General features: G+C 38.4%; 1 protein-coding gene and 2 pseudogenes across 1 annotated transcript; 1 reads left to right on the plus strand and 2 right to left on the minus strand.

Moving 5' to 3' along the window:
• Positions 1–155: 155 nt before the first annotated feature.
• On the minus strand, positions 156–7,510 carry LOC126027808 (F-box/LRR-repeat protein 21-like). The gene is made up of 4 exons (XM_049786822.1): positions 7,145–7,510; positions 6,229–6,351; positions 1,099–1,270; positions 156–842 (listed from the first exon to the last, which is right to left on the minus strand). Exons 1-4 carry the CDS (start codon positions 7,508–7,510, stop codon positions 199–201), a joined length of 1,305 nt encoding a protein of 434 aa, XP_049642779.1. The 3' UTR covers positions 156–198.
• A 4,117-nt stretch (positions 7,511–11,627) lies between these two features.
• On the minus strand, positions 11,628–17,648 carry LOC126028354 (Y-box-binding protein 2-like; annotated as a pseudogene).
• Positions 13,389–13,486, plus strand: LOC126029263 (uncharacterized; annotated as a pseudogene).

The raw sequence follows: 17,648 nt of genomic DNA on the forward strand, positions 1-17,648 counted from the left end.
GACCCATAGATGAATATTTCCCTTTTCAAATTCCTTATTTTTTTCAAACAGTTGTATTGAAACCCAGTAAGATAGTTTGCGAACAGTATTTTACCTAAAATACTTTAGCCAAGCATTGTAAAAATTTATATTTGCATAGAAAGGAAGAAGCCAATTTTACTGATTTCTTTTAAAAAATATTTCTTCTTTGGTAGCCATTCACCAGAAAGGCATCACCTCTGGGAACCATGTTCTTCCCAGGTATTTGGAGACTTCAGTGTGGACTTCCTCTAGGCTATAATGAGCATCAGGGATCAACACATCCTCCATTACAGAGAGGTGGGTTAGCTTTCTCCCACATAGTCTTACAAACTGAATGAATGCACTGCAGCTAACTTCACATTCACTGAGACCCAAGGCGTTTAAGTTTTTACAGTATTCGCCAATACAAATAAGTTCATTATCAAAGGTTTGTAAGCCACTAGCAGACAGAACTAACTCTATCAGTCTTGGACAGTTAAGACCTATCCGTTTTACAACTGCTTTGCTTACTGAACGACCAAAATAAAGATGAGTAACAGGGGTTTCTTCTTTGAAGAATGTCTCAAAGTCCTCTTCATATAAAAAGAAGTACATAACAATATTAACTCCAGGGGAGTGTTTAATAAGTGTGTCCCAACTTTGTTTTTTAATAGAATGAAATTCAACTTGTCCAGGATTTTCACTCACAACATCAATCCGAAGGTGTTCTAGGTGAACGTGAGTCTTAGTTGCAAGTGCTAGGAGAAGTTCATCAGTTAGAATGCAATAATTCAATGCCAGTTCTCTAAGGCCTTGACAATGATCAGCTATACAAAGGATTCCTGTGGGAAATGGGGAATAATTCTTCAAAACAAGAAATCATACTGAAAATTTTTTATAATTTTAACTTTGATATTAGCTATTTATTTTTGCCAAACTAAACATAATTATTAAAAAAAGAATTCTAAGATATGTTAAAAACATGTAAATAAATAAAATAGGAACAGAAGCAATACAAACACAATCTTGAATTTTGTTCCATAAATACACAGTTTTCAATTAAAAAAATCACTGAAGCATAACCAAAATATTACCTACCATCAGATGAAATATGAGGACAGCTGCTCATTTTTAGTAGTTGTAAAGGATCACCATTATTGGCCACAACAATCTTTAATGAAGGATCATCCACTGGTGTGTCTTCAATTTTGATTGATGATAATGATTTCGAATTGACAAAAATAACTGTAAGTGCTGATACAAAACGAGACTTGTGCAGAAATAAGAAAAAAATCATAGGCATTAAAAACCTATAGTTCAAGTCATACAATTCATTGAAACTATTTCTCTCTCTACTAACAGAAAAAGCAATCAACATATTTTTCAAAATACAGTTTAATAGAAGATAATTTTTAGCCAAGTATAATTTTATGCATTTACAATTGATAAATGGAATAAGAAAGAAGTTTTGATTTCAAATATTTGCCTTGTTTAAAAAAATTTTTTTTAGTTTATAGGTCGTATCCAGCAATGTTCAGAGATTACTCCTTGACTCTAAGATCATGAATCAAGAATATGGTGAGTTTGGGGGACCATATGGGGTTCCAGGAATTGAATCCAGATCAGCCACATGCAAGGTAAATGCCCTACTCACTTATTCTCTCTCTAGCTCCCCATAAACATATCTTCTAATGAATTTTAATCATAAGAATTTAGCTCAGTATAAAAATATACAATTTACATTTATTTTGTAGAATAGAGGCTGGCAAATTATGGTCCAGCCTAGTCTTTGAGTTTATGGCTCATGTGTATTTTTTGGGGGGGGCCACACCCAGCATTGCTCAGGGGTTACTCCTGGCTGTCTGCTCAGAAATAGGTCCTGGCAGGCACGGGGGACCATATGGGACACTGGGATTTGAACCAACCACCTTTGGTCCTGGATCGGCTGTTTGCAAGGCAAACACCGTGTGCTATCTCTCCGGGCCCGCTCATGTGTATTTTAACAGGGTTTGGAACACAGCTGTGTCATTTCAATTACGAGCTCTCTATATCTGCTTTTGAACTACAAAAGATTTCCTACCCAGACTTTTTAAACCTGTCCTAGAAGGAAAAATAATTCTTACTTGCTTTATTCATTCTTATACTTCAGATCTAAAAAGAGTATCTAATGAATAACAGTTATTATTTTTCAATGATATTCTTTCAGTTGGCAAATTATCTAAACCAATTTTTTTTTTGAAAATTTGGTATGGTGTGAATGTTGACAAACAAATGCTTAAAGTTTGGCCTTACTGTATGTGTCTATTAGAGGAAACAAGTGGGAAACTAGTGGCAGAAAATGAATACTGGTAAATAGATGGATGGATTTTGTATCGTATGACTGAAACTTGTCAGCTCTATCTCTTATCTGTTTCAATAATTTAAAAGTTGGCTTTAAGTATAGAATTTCACTAGGTTTCAGATGAAGCATTTTTTAAGTATTCAAAAAACTTTATTATTTTGATTGGGGGGGGGGATCAGTTACACCAGCAGTGTTCAGGACTTACTCCTCTCTCTGTGCTTAGGGATCACTCCTAATAATGCTCAGAGGACCATATGCAGTACTGGGGACCAAGCTGGAGTTAACCCTGTGCAAGGCAGTCACCTTAAAAACTGCACTATCTCTCCAGAAAAGACCCAGTATTTTTTGACACTGACCATCTTTATACAAATCTGTGCGAAACAGCTCTTCCTTTTTTTTTTTTTTTTTTTAACAAAAACCAGGTAAGATACTAATAAAGGTTCAAATGGACCTATTAGTAAGATAAAATTGCCTAAAAATCCAATTTTTTTTGGTTTGGGACCACGATTAGGGGTGCTCAGGGTTTACTCTTGTCTCTGTATTCAGGAATTATTCCTGATGGAGCTCGGGGAACCATATGGAGTAGCAGGGATTGAATCCAGGTCAATCATGTGAAAGGCAAGTGTCCTACCCACTGTACTATCACTCTAGCTGCATTTTAAGTCCAATTATAGTAAAAAAAAAAAGTGCTAAGTTTAATCTAATTGCAAACTGAACTACATAAATTGTTAGTAGAAAGCTACACTAATATAATGTAAAAAAGCGGAGAAGTAAATATCACTTTTTCTTCAAGAAATGTCAGGACTGGGGCAACAAGGTATAGTACAGTATAGTACAATATAAGGTATAGTACAGCAAGTTATAGTATAGTACCTGGGTTCAAGCCAAAAAATCATATTCTCTGATCCCTCAAACTTTTAGGTGAAGTTCTGGAGGTTCTGAGCATCTGGTATGGTCTTGGTAGTCCCCAGCAACTCAGACAGAGTCCATGTAGCATCATAACCTTATTGCATATGAAGGCTGCCTAAGCAGCCTTCCCATTCAACCACCAACCTGGTTGGTTGAAAACTTCCAGTAGAGGACCCAGAGCACTTTGAATACTGTGCGGGAGGTTTATTTTCTCAATAATGAACACTCAACAAATTCTTAGGATCTAAGGAATATTTAAGCACTAAAGTACATTTTATTATCATTGCTAGTTAATAATTTTTAATTTAAAATAAGGTACTTCTTAAAAACAAAAACAAAAACAAACAACAAAAAAGGTACTTCTCAACAGAGCTCAGGAGTTGATCTACCCAAAGTGTGCCTGATAGTTCAGTGCTCAGAAACCACAGGGCTACAACTAGTGATGGTCAATGTGACACATGGTGATAAGAATTGAACTTAAAAAACCTTATCCTTTTGAGTTACTTGTCCAGTCCTAGTAACTACTTTTAATGCTTAGCAAAATGCTCTACTTTTATCCTATTTTATTTCAGGTAATATGAAAAGAACCGAGTCTAAGAGTGATCCATAATTTTTCAAGAAATCACAGAGCTTATTTTATAGTAGCAGAGTTTGAAATGAAGCCGACTCATCACTGGGTGACTCTGGTCTGCTTACATAAAAACTAGCCCTAGAAGCTGGTGTGCCATATCAGAAACTGCTTATAATATAAGAATTTTAGGCTTATCTGATCTCATAGTTGACAGCCAGGAAATAAACATTTTTAAGGAGTAAATTTTCATCTAGTTACAACTAATACTCTAATCCCTGCATGACCCAATTTTTGCAGAATATGTTTTACAGATAAACAAGCCAGCAGAAATGCTTGCTAAACGGTATAGTGACTCACATTAGATGATGGTACTATTCTCTCTTATAGTGTGAAACAAATGAAGATACTTTTCCATTTTGTTCTGTTGAAAACTGTCTGCCTCCACCTTGGCTGTACAGCCTTAGAATCCTCTGAATCACATGACACATGGCTTTTGTCTTGAAAGGAATTACAAGAAAAAAGCAAAGAAAACACACCCAAAAACCATGGTCCAAGTCCATATGTGCCATATTTTTGAGACACTAGATGAAGGGACAACCTGACTGTTCCAACACCTATAGGAGTACTTTAGGATGAAAATTCAAATAACCTTGTCCTAATATCTTTCCAAATACACATAAGTTTTAATTAAATTAACTCTGTAAAACAAAGGGAATGCCTTGCATTTATGAATTCTTTTAAAAATAGCTGTTAGAAACCTACCTTTTTTAATTAACTGGAAAATTTAGGCATTAAATACTTCCTTTATAAAGAACAATTATGTATTTATTCAGTGCATGTAACTTGCTTACATTAGCTGAGACTAAACCTGTAAATTGATCTGAGTCCATCAGAGAAATATTTTTACTGTTCACATGTCTGTATTCTCAGTTTGGTTCTAAATAACTTCTTTTTTTTTAAGCCAGTCCAATTGAGCAGTGTGTGTGTGGGGGTTATATGTCAACTTTTATGATACTAACGTTAATAAGTTCTGATAAACCACTGCCATCAGACCAGCCTCTAAATAACTTCTAATAAGTCTCTTTAACTAAACTTTGAAATCACTAAACAACAGTAATGAACAAGTTCTGATAAATGAAATGCAAACAGATTATCATGTAGTACGCATGGTTAGCCTTCTTGAAAAAAGGGCATACCCTTTCCCCCTGAATTTAATAATGCCCAGCTGTATAGAACAAGGATATGTCGGGTGGAGATCAGAAAGCCTTCTAGAATAGTGAAAATGAAAAAAATCTCTTTGAACAGAATGGGGCATAGGTTCCAAAGAACTTCTTAGCAGCTAGACACAGCCTCTCAAGTGAATTTCTTTAAGAGAAATAAATTTCTATCATGATTTTTTTTATGGATTTGTTTGTTTTTGGCCACATGAAGCAGTGCTCAGGACTTACTCCTAGCTTTGCTGCACTCATGTCACTCCAGTTAGGCTTGGAGAATCATACAAGGTATCAGGGATCATACCTCTCTAGCTATCATACCTATCATAGCTATCTCTTCAGTTGCAGTATCGTGTTTTTTAAGCCACTGTTATTTTAGAACTTCTACTATATGGGCTTAAATATTATTCTATTGAACATAGTCTATTTAGTTTAAATATTATGTTGTTCTGTCTACAATAAGCTCAAAATTTCCAGGAAAAAGATTCGCTGTTAGCATTACACCAAGCTATATTCAAGAAAACTAAGTAAACTGATACTTGAAAATCATTAAGTATGATGCTGTTTTTTATTCATTATATCTGCTATGTAAACAATTACTAAAATTACAAATACATTAAAAAAATAAACCACATAGGGGCCAGAGTGGTAGTGCAAGTGGTAGGGCATTTGCCTTGCACACGCTAACCTAGGATGGACCGCGGTTCGATCCCCCCAGCATCCCATATGGTCTCCCAAGCCAAGAACGATTTTTGAGTGCATAGCCAGGAGTAACCCCTGAGTGACACTGGGTGTGGCCCCAAACCAAAAATAAAATAAAATAAACCACGCATAAGTGATTTCAATAAAACTATTCGATAGTTTTAAATAAGATTCTTCTATTAAGTAGCTGGACCACAGACACACTTTTTTTTCTTTTTGGGCCACACCTGGTGACGCTCAGGTATTACTCCTGGCTATGGGCTCAAAAATTGCTCCTGGCTTGAGAGACCATATGGGATGCCGGGGGATCGAACCAAGGTCCATCCTAGGTTAGCATGAGTTAGGCAAATGCCCTACTGCTTGAGCCACCGCATCAGCCCCAGATTTTAAATAACACTTTGATACAAATAGGATGTGGTGTGTTTTTAAGAAAACCAGTTTCACAATATTTAAAAATTTTAGTATCATAAAAAAAAGCCTACCATCTTTACCTTTGACATTTTCATAAAACTTGGCTTTGCCGTTGAAATCAAACCCAGGGTCTGAATAGAACAATTCACGAGCTGAGAAAGTATATCACAGGCAGCTTCAGCTGATTCAGCGCTACTATCAACCTATAAAGATCAGTTTTTAATCTTAATTTTCTGAAAGTAACTGATAGTAACCTAGTTTAAACATACCAACAATGTATTTGTGGAATTTCATTATAAAATTAATAGTTATCCTTTAGGTCACAAAACATTGCTTTTAATATTAAATATCTCAATTAAGCAGCAAGAAATATAATACATTTTCTAAGCATTTCATATATTCAAAGTTTCAGTTACTGGGATTTCGTTTTTTTTTTTTTTTTTTTTTTGTTTTTGGGCCACACCCGTTTGACGCTCAGGGGTTACTCCTGGCTATGTGCTCAGAAATCGCCCCTGGCTTGGGGGGACCATATGGGACGCCGGGGGATCGAACCGCGGTCCATTCCTTGGTAGCGCTTACAAGGCAGACACCTTATCTCTAGCGCCACCTTCCCGGCCCCCAGTTACTGGGATTTCAATCACAGCATACATCTGAAGCGATAAGAAGCTTAAGTTATTTGATTTTTAGTGCAAATTCTACATATTAACTTATGTAAATAATCAAAAAAGGAAACAGTTTTAGCTAAAATTTTTGAAAAATTCGTGAACAGCTTATAGGAGAACATATGTACATAATTTACTCATCTGCTAATTTTGGAGTTTGAGAGCCACCCCAGTGGAATTCAGGGCTTACTCCTGGCTTTGTCACCCAAGATTACTCCTGTGGTGCTAGTGATTAAATGAAGATCATCCATGTGTAGGATAAGTACCTGAACCTATCTATCCAGCTCATAAAATGTAGGTCATCATTTCTATATAATGCCTTTTTTTTTTTTACCTGAAAATGAACATACTGAAGATGAGCAGAATGCTTTTTAATGATCTGCTGAATGAGATCAGGATAAGTAGACTTAAAATATGAAGTAGCTGATTGGTTCAGTTCAAATTCAAATTTTCTCCAAAGTTCAGGAATATGAAAAACTTCATTCCATCTCCTACATACAGAAGATGCTTGGACCCGATCTATTAAAGGAAGATAATAAAAAATGCCTAATAGGACATGATGAGGCAAACTTCCCCAGTCTAGGAGAACACTGTACTTTTGAATCCGGTCAAAAGAAGAGGAAAATTCAAGTTTGGGCTGTTTTATTGCTGGTGAGGACAGGACACTTTTATTTATAACAGCTGAATTGCTCCTCTTCATCCTGTAACCATTAAAGAAATTGATCATTTATTACATTTCCACAGATATCTGTCCTCTAATTATACCAAGTAACAATACTAGAAAATGGAAAAATAGTTCAATAAAATTTTAATAGTAATATTATGTATTTTCACATACTGGTAGGTACTGCTACATGTTGGGGATACAAAGATAAATAAGAGTGGCTTGTTGAGGCCAGAGCAGTGGTGCAAGCAGTAGGGCATCTGCCTTGCATGCACTAACCTAAGCGCATTAATTCCCTGGCATCCCATATGATCTTCTAATTTCTGAGCAGTTTCTGAGCGCACAGCCAGGAGTAACCCCTGAGTGTCACTGGGTGTGGTCCCAAAACAAACAGAGTGGCTTGTACTCTGAAATCTATGATTAAATAGTATGCACAATGATAAAAACCACGATGAAAGGTGAGTTTCAATGAAAGAATGTGACTGAATATGTGTGTGCTGAGGAAAAATGGAGAAGTTTCCAAGAGGAAATGTCCAAGGCAGCAAGATATGCCTTTGGTTTATTTCTGATTAACAATCACAGTCTTAATATATCTCATGCATCACTGTATAATTAAAGGATTTTATGTAATTAAAAATTAATGTAATTGGGGCTGGGCGGTGGCGCTAGAGGTAAGGTGCCTGCCTTGCCTGTGCTAGCCTTGGACGGACCGCGGTTCGATCCCCCGGTGTCCCATATGGTCCCCCAAGCCAGGAGCAACTTCTGAGCGCATAGCCAGGAGTAACCCCTGAGCGTCACCGGGTGTGGCCCCCCCCAAAAAATTTATGTAATTAAGGGGCCGGAATGGTGGCGCTAGAGGTAAGGCATCTGCCTTGCAAGCGCTAGCCTAGGATGGGCCTAGGTTCGTCCCCGACATCCCACATGGTTCCCCCAAGCCAGGAGCAACTTCTGAGTGTATAGTCAGGTATAACTCCTGAGCATCAATGGGTGTAGCCCCCAAACAAAAACAAAACAAATTAAATTTATGTAATTAAAATTACATAAATTGTGTTATGTAATTATTGATTTCTAAAGTATTTTTCCCACTCAGAAGATATTGTAAAAAGTAGAAACAGAGACTTTTTTTTACAAGATTTTTAAACTACTAAAATACAGAAGGCTATGAATTGAATAATCAAAGTCCTCTGAAAATTCACATTTTTATGAAAACATATGGAGATAACATAAACAATTTAAAGTAGTCATAATTTATTAATAGGTTGTATAAATACTTCCCCTTCAGTTGTTAGTAGCACTAACAACTGGACAACAAAGTCCCAGTCATTACAATAAATTTCATTCTCTTCCTATGAATGTAACTTGATTGCTCCAATAGAAATTGCTCAATTTTAATAAAACATATCCTGTAGTTTTTCACTTATATAAGTAGATACAATTGCTTTATTCCCACTCATTTGATGCAATTGTATCCTATAGAAGATATAATCAATTTTAGGTACAGTAGCTTTTCAGAGTTATTTATTATTTGGGGGTTCTTGTTTAGGGACTCATCTGGTAGTGCTCAGGACTTACACCTAGCTCTGGGTTCAGGGATCACTCCTGGAATGCTCAGAGGACTAAACTTACTAAACTTTCTGAATTTAAGCTGGCCACATATAAAGCAATAACATTGTCCACTGAACCCAGTTCCACTCCTCAGGATTCCTCAATAGAATATGGGCAATCAAAAAATAATAATAAAAGGTCTATATCAAAATATAATCCAGTCTTTGGCATCAGGAATAGACATCATAAAGTAACAAAAGTATTCTACTAATTTTACAAGTAAAATTCAACTATATGGAGGTGAAGGAGGCATTGCACATTTTTCTTAAATCTCTACTGCCTACCACTTGCTGGTCTCAATTTCTCTCTAATTCTTCTAAAATAAAGTTTTTGAAGGACAGATATGAAGAACATATTTGAACTCAATAAACACAATTTGATCACCTCCACTTACATTTATTCTTGACTATTATCCAAACCATTATTTTTCAGAGAATGGCAAGACTGGCTCTCTCACCCTTACAATCTATTTCAAACATAAACCAAAATAAGAGAAGACAAGTGATTTGTATTAGATGGCATATTTAATGCAGAAACTTTTCCACTGAGCAATCTGGCAGATTCTATGTTCATAGACTATTTTTTTCCTTTTCCTTTCCTTTTCTTTTTTTTGGGACAGCACCCAGTGGTGCTCAGGAGATGATGAGGTACTCGGGATGGAACCCAGGGCTCCCTCAAGCAAAACATGTGCTCCACCAGAGTTATCTTCCCAGTTCATAAGCCATTAAGATATAGAATACTAGGGCCAGAGAGATAGCACAGCAGTGAGGCATTTGCCTTGCATGCGGCTGACCTGAGAGGGACCTGGTTCGATTCCTGGCATCCCATATGGTCCGCCAGCCTGCCAGGGGCGATTTCTGAGTGCAGAGCAAGGAGTAACCTCTGAGCGCCACTGGATGTGGTCCAAAAATCAATCAATAAATTTTTTAAAAAAAGATACAGAATACTGGGGCCGGAGAGATAGCATGGAGGTAAGGCGTTTGCCTTTCATGCAGGAGGTCATCGGTTCAAATCCCGGCGTCCCATATGGTCCCCTGTGCCTGCCAGGAGCAATTTCTGAGCCTGGAGCCAGGAAAAACTCCTGAGCACTGCCGGGTGTGACCCAAAAACCACAAAAACAAAACAAAACAAACAAACAAAAAAACCTAAGGTGGTTGGTTTGAATCCCGGTGTCCCATATGGTCCCCCATGCCTGCCAGGAGCTATTTCTGAGCAGACAGCCAGCAGTAACCCCTGAGCACTGCCGGGTGTGACCCAAAAACCAAAAAGATACAGAATACTGAGCTAATTGAAGGGAATACAAACTGGGAACCGTTATCTAAAATCGATAATAAGATGGTGAGCAAGTACCTATCTCAGATCAGTTCACTAGTATCTTCAGAATAGGATTAATTACTTTCCTGAGGAACTTTTCAGTCATTCCAGAGTCACTTATTTAGAATTTTCAAGGGCTATAAGAAAATATAGTAAGAATGCAATACTGCATCAAGTTATATGCCTTATTTCCCAAGAGAAAGACAATGATCTTTAGCACAATTCCAGCAAATGAAACAAATGTATTTTCATTTGGAAAATAATATGATTGGAATTCAAAGTTCACTGGTAGTTTCACTAACTACTCTAATCCCGTTTTTACTTTTCACTAATTTTGTGGATCAGGGGGATTTTAAGAATCCTATCATCTAAAAGAATCTAGAAAATATCCCATAGTATTTTTGTAAAAAAAAAAAAAAAATGATGACCAAGGACAGGCCAGATGAAAAACTGAGCATTCAAATCTAACGTGGTGTCACAAGCTTCACTACCTTTTCCTTCCAGTTGGGTCAAATGAATAGACAAAAGTATTTCTAAGTTTCAAATCTTCAACTGTCACAGACTAGAAATACTGTCTAAATACAACAAATAACAAGCAATCTAAAAGGTTTGAAAATGTCTGGAGCAACCAGATAAAATGACCAAAATGTTCATTATTTTAGCTACTCTTTAAAATGAGATGCTAAAATGGGATGCTGCCACCCACAGGGGGCGAAATTTTGTTAATGGGGCGCAAATCTCATTCACTAGTACAGGTGAGCACCGCACCCCGAACCCGGATCGCGCGCGCTTGCGCCCGGGGCAAAGCGCCAGCCTCCAGGCTCCGCCCCTTCCCCCCAAATTACCTCCCGCCCGATGTTAAATTAAGACCGACTACCTTGACGCCTAAGAGCGGCACCCCGGGTGCCAAGCCCGCCACCCCTCCGGGCAAACGCTACCTTCAAGCTGGAGCCGCGCGCTTCCCGACAGGCCCGCCGTTCTGCAGCCCGGCTGTGCTGGCCGCACCTGGTCCGCCCAGGAGCTCGCTGCCGCGGAGGCCGCGCCGGGGACAGGACAGGACAGGACAGGACCCCGTGACGGCCGGTCCGGCTAGACCACGCCCCCACTCGAACCGACCACGCCCACAGAGCCGGACAGACCACGCCCCCGCCCCGCCCCAGGCCGGACATCAGGGAGCCCACAGTTCCAAATGGCTGTGAATTAGTCCAGTCTTTCAACGTGCAAGTGAAATGGCTCAGATCCTAGCCACTCTGTGAAAGGAGGTTAAAATATCCTCATTTTACAGTATGCTTCAAGGGTGGAGAAACCCTGTATCTCTTAGGCCAAGGGAATTTTCTTTCTAATCTCCCCAGTATTTACTGTGCCTATGCAAAAAAAAAAAAAAAAAAAAAAAAAAAAGCACAAATTAAATTATTTTATTTTATTATTGTTGTTTGTTTTTTTTTCGTTGTTTTTTTTGTGCTTTGTTTTCTTTTTTATTTAGGGACCGTGGTTATTGTATGGCTGTTTATTGCTGTGGTACTTTTCGGGTTTTTTTTTTTTTGTATTGTTGTTATGTTTTTCTTCCTTTTCCCCTTTCTTCTCTTAAATTGATATTTATAGCCTCTAGAAAGACTCCTCCCATTTTTTGCTTGTTTGTTTTTTGCCCCATTTTATTTTTTTCTTTCCTTTAAACAGGACCACATAACTTGAACCATCTTGTTCCACCTCACAAATTGAGGGGGAAATAATTGAGGGTACCAAGACCAAACAGTTGTGTCAACAAGGCCGGAGAGATAGCATAGAGGTAAGGCGTTTACTTTCCATGCAGAAGGTCGGTGGTTCGAGTCCCGGCATCCCCTATGGTCCCCCGGGCTTGCGAGGAGCGATTTCTGAGCGTAGAGCCAGGAGTGGCCCCTGAGCGCTACCGGGTGAGACCCAAAAACCAAAAACCAAAAAAAAAAAAAAAAAAAGAAATAAAAAATGATTAGACCTAAACAGCAAATCCAAAGCCAACGACAACAGAATTGATATCCAATCTACAAGCTAGAAACAGAGGGGATCACTTATACTAGCAGCCCGGAGGCCAAAGTAGGGGGATATGGGATAAATGCTGGGAACAGGGGTGGAGGGAAGACAACATTGATGGTGGGAATGTTCCTGATTCAATGTCACTATGTACCTAAAATATTACTGTGAAAGATTTGTAATCCACTTTGGTCAAAATAAAAATTATTATAAAAATATCTTCATATGAAGGCCAATCTAGTTTCTAGATTTTTTTTTAAGATCCTTTTTATTCAAATAAACATGGTTAAAGGTAAAAGTTAAAAAACACTTTGCATTTGGAAAATAATATGATTGGAATTCAAGAGAGCAGTTTAGTGTCCTGCCCTGGGTACAGCCACAGTAATGGCTCCTTGAACAAACAGTTAGCTTTTTGTTTGTTTGTTTGTTTGTTTGTTTGTTTTTGGCTTTTGGGCCACACTAGCAGTTCTCAGGTACTCCTGGCTTTGCAAGCAGAAATAACTATTGCCTTACTCAGGGGCCATTTGGGATGTCTGAAGGAACCTGAGTCAGCCTAATGCAAGTAAGTGCCCTACCAGTTATACTCTCTCTCCCTTGCTTATAAATTTCTCTTGGGAAAATACATAGGAGAGTAATTGCTGCACCATTTCACTGGTGTGGGATTTAACGTCTAACACAGATTATCAATTGCTTTACAAAGAAGCAATTTTAGATTCACACTAACAATGTGATTGAGTTACATAGGGAGTTCCACATTCTCCACACTCATTCTTTTTCATCTAATAGGAATATAGGTGCATACATTGCAGTTTCACATTATAACCCTAATGAATAAGGATGAATTTACTTTCCTGTATATATTTATCATCTGTTTATGTTCTTTGGTAAAGTGTCTATTCAAATCCCATGCCTAAACTTAATTTGGTGATTGCTTTATCATTACTAAGTTTGTGTTATGCCATTTTGCACTGTAAATATCCCCCCTCCCGTGCTTCCTTTGGCAGCATATATACTAAAATTGGAATGATACAGAGATTAGCATGGCCCCAGCGCAGGGTTGACACACAACTATTTCCTCCAATTATTGCTTAAGTAGCATATAACTATTTCCTAAACTCAGATGGTTCACCAAACTCAGTCTGGGTGTTTCCCTCCTCAATAACACAGTCTAGAAGACTCTCTCTCAAGTCTAGTAAGTGAAAATACAGGGATACTTATAAAGCTGCTGTTTTCTCAGAGTGTAAAAGTATCTTACTCTTCATCCTCTATAATGTTGAAATGGCAGAGATGTATTGTGTCATTTAGGTTTTACTATTATGAAGCATCTTCAAAGATGGAAAATTGTTGGTTTAAATATTTTAGATTTTGAAAAATATATCTAAAGTAATGAGATAATTATGGAATACTGCATTTTAACAATGAACTCAGAATTGTGCCAGTTATATAAAAATAAAGCAATGCCTTTTTCAGGAGTTGTTACAGCCAAGCTCCAAAAAATTATTTAAATCAGAACAATTCAGTTTATTTTGTAAACAAAAACTGTAAATCTCAGCGATTTAACAACACAAATATAATTTTCTAGTCACCCTAGATTTCTCTCACAATTAAGCTAGAAGCTCTGGTTCCTAGTGGTCTAGAATAGAGGGAATAGTTACAATCTAGAAATTTGTCTATGTGTGGCAGAGTGAAAGGCACAGTAGGATGCAGCTATTTCATCTTATGCTTTGATCTACAGGTCAATTCTATTGTCTTTTTGCGGGGGTGGCAGTCACAATGGCTCCCTAAGTTAAATGCCTGAGGCATTCTGCCTAGAATCAGAAAGTTGCAATGTTTTGGTCACAACCTTTTTGACTAATATTAGTAAAATGGAGCAACTAAAATTTCAACAAATATGTTTTCAAGCATAAAAAGATGCCTTATGGCAAGCCCCCAAATTGCAGACACATCAGACACCAACTGTAAATAATGAAGAGTGCCAAGATCACCCTGCTTTTAGCACAAATAAATTCTGGGGCCCCATTCTCAGATGGATAACCTGCTGGAGGGGACTGATAGAATTCCATAAAAGCAACATGTTACACTCATGGTTGTGATTATGATAGTAAAAGAATACAGATTAAAGCTAATTAAGAAAAACAATGCTAAGGACAGAGACCAGGAGAGTACCACATCTGAGCCACCCATTGTCATCTTACAGTGGTATTGTGGACAGCACTAAATTCTCTGGTAATAGCGTATGGCAGTGTGCATAGAGTACTGTCACATTCCCCCCCCCTTTTTTTTGGCCACACCCATTTGATGCTCAGGAGTTCCTGGCTATGCACTCAGAAATCGCCCCTGGCTTTGGAGGAACATTAAGGACGCGGGTGATTGAAGCATGGTCCATCGTAGGCTAGCACTTGCAAGGCAGACACCTTACCTCTAGTGCCATCTCTCCGGCCCCACATTTTTCCCATTTTTCAAAATATTATTTACCAAAAAGCATTCAAAGATTTTCTTTTACTATATGTAAAGTCATCCCATATGCCATATTTTCAACCCTGGATAAATTAATCTAAATCAGGGTCACACATGAAATAATCCAAACCAGGCTGAAGATGAAACACATATAGTCTGGCAATCTTCTACCTCATATGGACTGTCAGCTGCCTGCAAGAACTATCATTTTTATTGAGTAAAGAAAGGACAGAGTAAGTGCAGATAGCTCAGGCTATTCTGAGCCTGTCCTGCCCAGGTTTACATATAAGACAATCTTAATTTGGGGGTAAAACCAAGTTGTAGACAAACAGATACAAATAAATCAGGGGATGACCTTTTTTTTTTTTTGAGTAAAATAAGATATAATCTAACAACTGCCCCATTTTTGTTCAAAGAAATTGAGGGGGGTACTTAAGTCATGTACTATTATTCTGTGCAAGAAGCAAGAACCCTAGATCAGAACTTGTAAAAGTGGTTATTATTTTGCATAGGCATAGTAAAAGTTGACTGTAATAGAATTAAAGTTTAAATTATATATGTCATTCTTAAAACAATCAGCTTTTTCCACATCTTTCCATATCTTCATATCTTAAACATATTACAAATTTTTCATAGACTTCTCTGAACAAAATCACAAGAACATTTCTGCAGGTACACTTAATTTGAAAATTCTTAAACATTCTTACACAAAGCACTGTAATACAAAGTCTAGAACATTTGTGTTCCTTTTTATAAACTTTCTAAACAAAATCTCAAGAACATTCCCGCGGGGCCAGGCGGTGGCGCTAAAGGTAAGGTGCGCCTGCCTTGCCTGCGGTAGCCTTGGACGGACCGCGGTTCCATCCCCCGGTGTCCCATATGGTCCCCCAAGCCAGGAGCAACTTCTGAGCGCATAGCCAGGAGTAACCCCTGAGCGTTACCGGGTGTGGCCCAAAAACCAAAAAAAAAAAAAAAAAAAGAACATTCCCGCAATGAAAATAATTGAAAATAGGGGCTGGAGAGATAGCATGGAGGTAAGGCATTTGCCTTTCATGCAGAAGGTCATTGGTTCGAATCCTGGCACCCCATATGGTTCCCCGAGCCTGCCAGGAGTGATTTCTGAGCGTGGAGCCAGGAGTAACCCTTGAGCACTGCCGGGTGTGACCCAAAAGCCAAAAGCCAAAAAAAAAAAAAAATTTTTTTTTGAAAATAAGTTTTCTAAACATTCTCATAATGAACACTGTAATAAAGTGTAAGGTGAATCTAGGTAAAAGCCTAACCAAAACTGTTTCCTCAAGTTCCTTTTTCCCTATTCTCTTCTTTTGGTATGTAAAAGTCCACTGGATAGTTAGTTACTTTTGTATCTGACATGACCTTCCCTCTCTGGGATTGGGAGTTGTTTTGAATAAAGAAAGGAGTTCTGGCTTTGGCAAAGAGAAAGAGAGCACATGACAGAGAAAGGCCATGAAGCAGAAAGGCCATGGGGAAAAAGCAGACTAACTCCAATTAATTTTTTGACTGGGTTGGTATTATTTCTCTGCAGTTACCCTGCTTCATCAGACCTGCCTGCCTAAGGGGTTAGAAACTCGGTGCCTGGGGTGGTCTCACCCAACTAGTGGATTTTTATTTTTATTTTACAATAAGAGTCCATAGTATCCAAGTTCCTTTTCCCTCTACTTCTGTGGACAAAGACATTAGAACATTTTGTGGAGATAATTTGAGAATAAATTGCTACATAATATACACAATCAAACATCGTAGCAATTGGGAAACATTCAACAGGATAGCTGAGAACTTTTAAAACTCTAACAACATTGTGCATTTCTCCCAAATTGTGCAAGCTAATATTAAACCACTAAAGTTGGATACAAAATTTTCTGTTTGCAGTGGAGGAGAGAACAAAACAGTAGCTATTAAGATCCATACAGATAAAACACAGTTTAAACTGCAATATAGTGACCAATGCAAATAGGGTCAAGAGATTAACCTAGAAGAAAGATAATTTTTTTGAAGTAACCCAGGTGCAGGAGGTTCTGAAAGCAGCTTCTCCTCAGCTGGTCTTTGGCTGGGCTTGGATCCTCCATCTTCACCTTCTGTGTTAGGCTGCTGAGGTTGCCTGGGACATAAAGGCCTTTGGTTCCTGAGCCAGAATCTGGGTGGGGGGACCTGCTAATTTCCCTGTTGCTGGTCCCCCTCAAATGGAACTTTCTCTTAGGCTTCTACTCTATCAGTGACCTTGATAAGTTGCTGCAGGTTGGGGGGCCAAGGTCCTCGCAAAAAGCACCTCTAGTAGAAGAAAGGTCGTAGATATCAGCATCTAGGATGCTGCCCAGAGTCTTCAGCTCCTCCCCTTCACTGCCTGCTTCTGTCCCGCCTGAGGGTACCTCTGCCACCATAGGTGGGGGGACTGCTGATTGACGCTAGGGGTTGAATCGACAGAACCTATGTTGACTGTGAACATATTGGCTACATTTCATCGGCACTCCACCATGCCAGGATAAATTAGCAGCTTTGGATTCCTCTCTCCTTTCACAAACTTTACAGTTTCCCCATCTCTAACACTACATAGAAGCTTCCTGGGGTTGTTTCTCTTGATAGCTGTCTAGTGAACTAAGACATCTTCTTTGGTGTCATTTCTGTTGACAAATCCGTAACCATTCTGGTCATTTAACCATTTGACAGTGCCCAGGACTTGGATTGCCAGCACTGGCTTGTCCTCTTTACTCATTGCTTGGGGCACGGGGTTATTTCTGGTTGAGTAGTTTTCAGACTCTGAGTCTGCAGAGACCAT

Source organism: Suncus etruscus, chromosome 14 (assembly GCF_024139225.1).
Source record: "Suncus etruscus isolate mSunEtr1 chromosome 14, mSunEtr1.pri.cur, whole genome shotgun sequence".
In the NCBI taxonomy this organism is placed as follows: Eukaryota; Metazoa; Chordata; class Mammalia; order Eulipotyphla; family Soricidae; genus Suncus; species Suncus etruscus.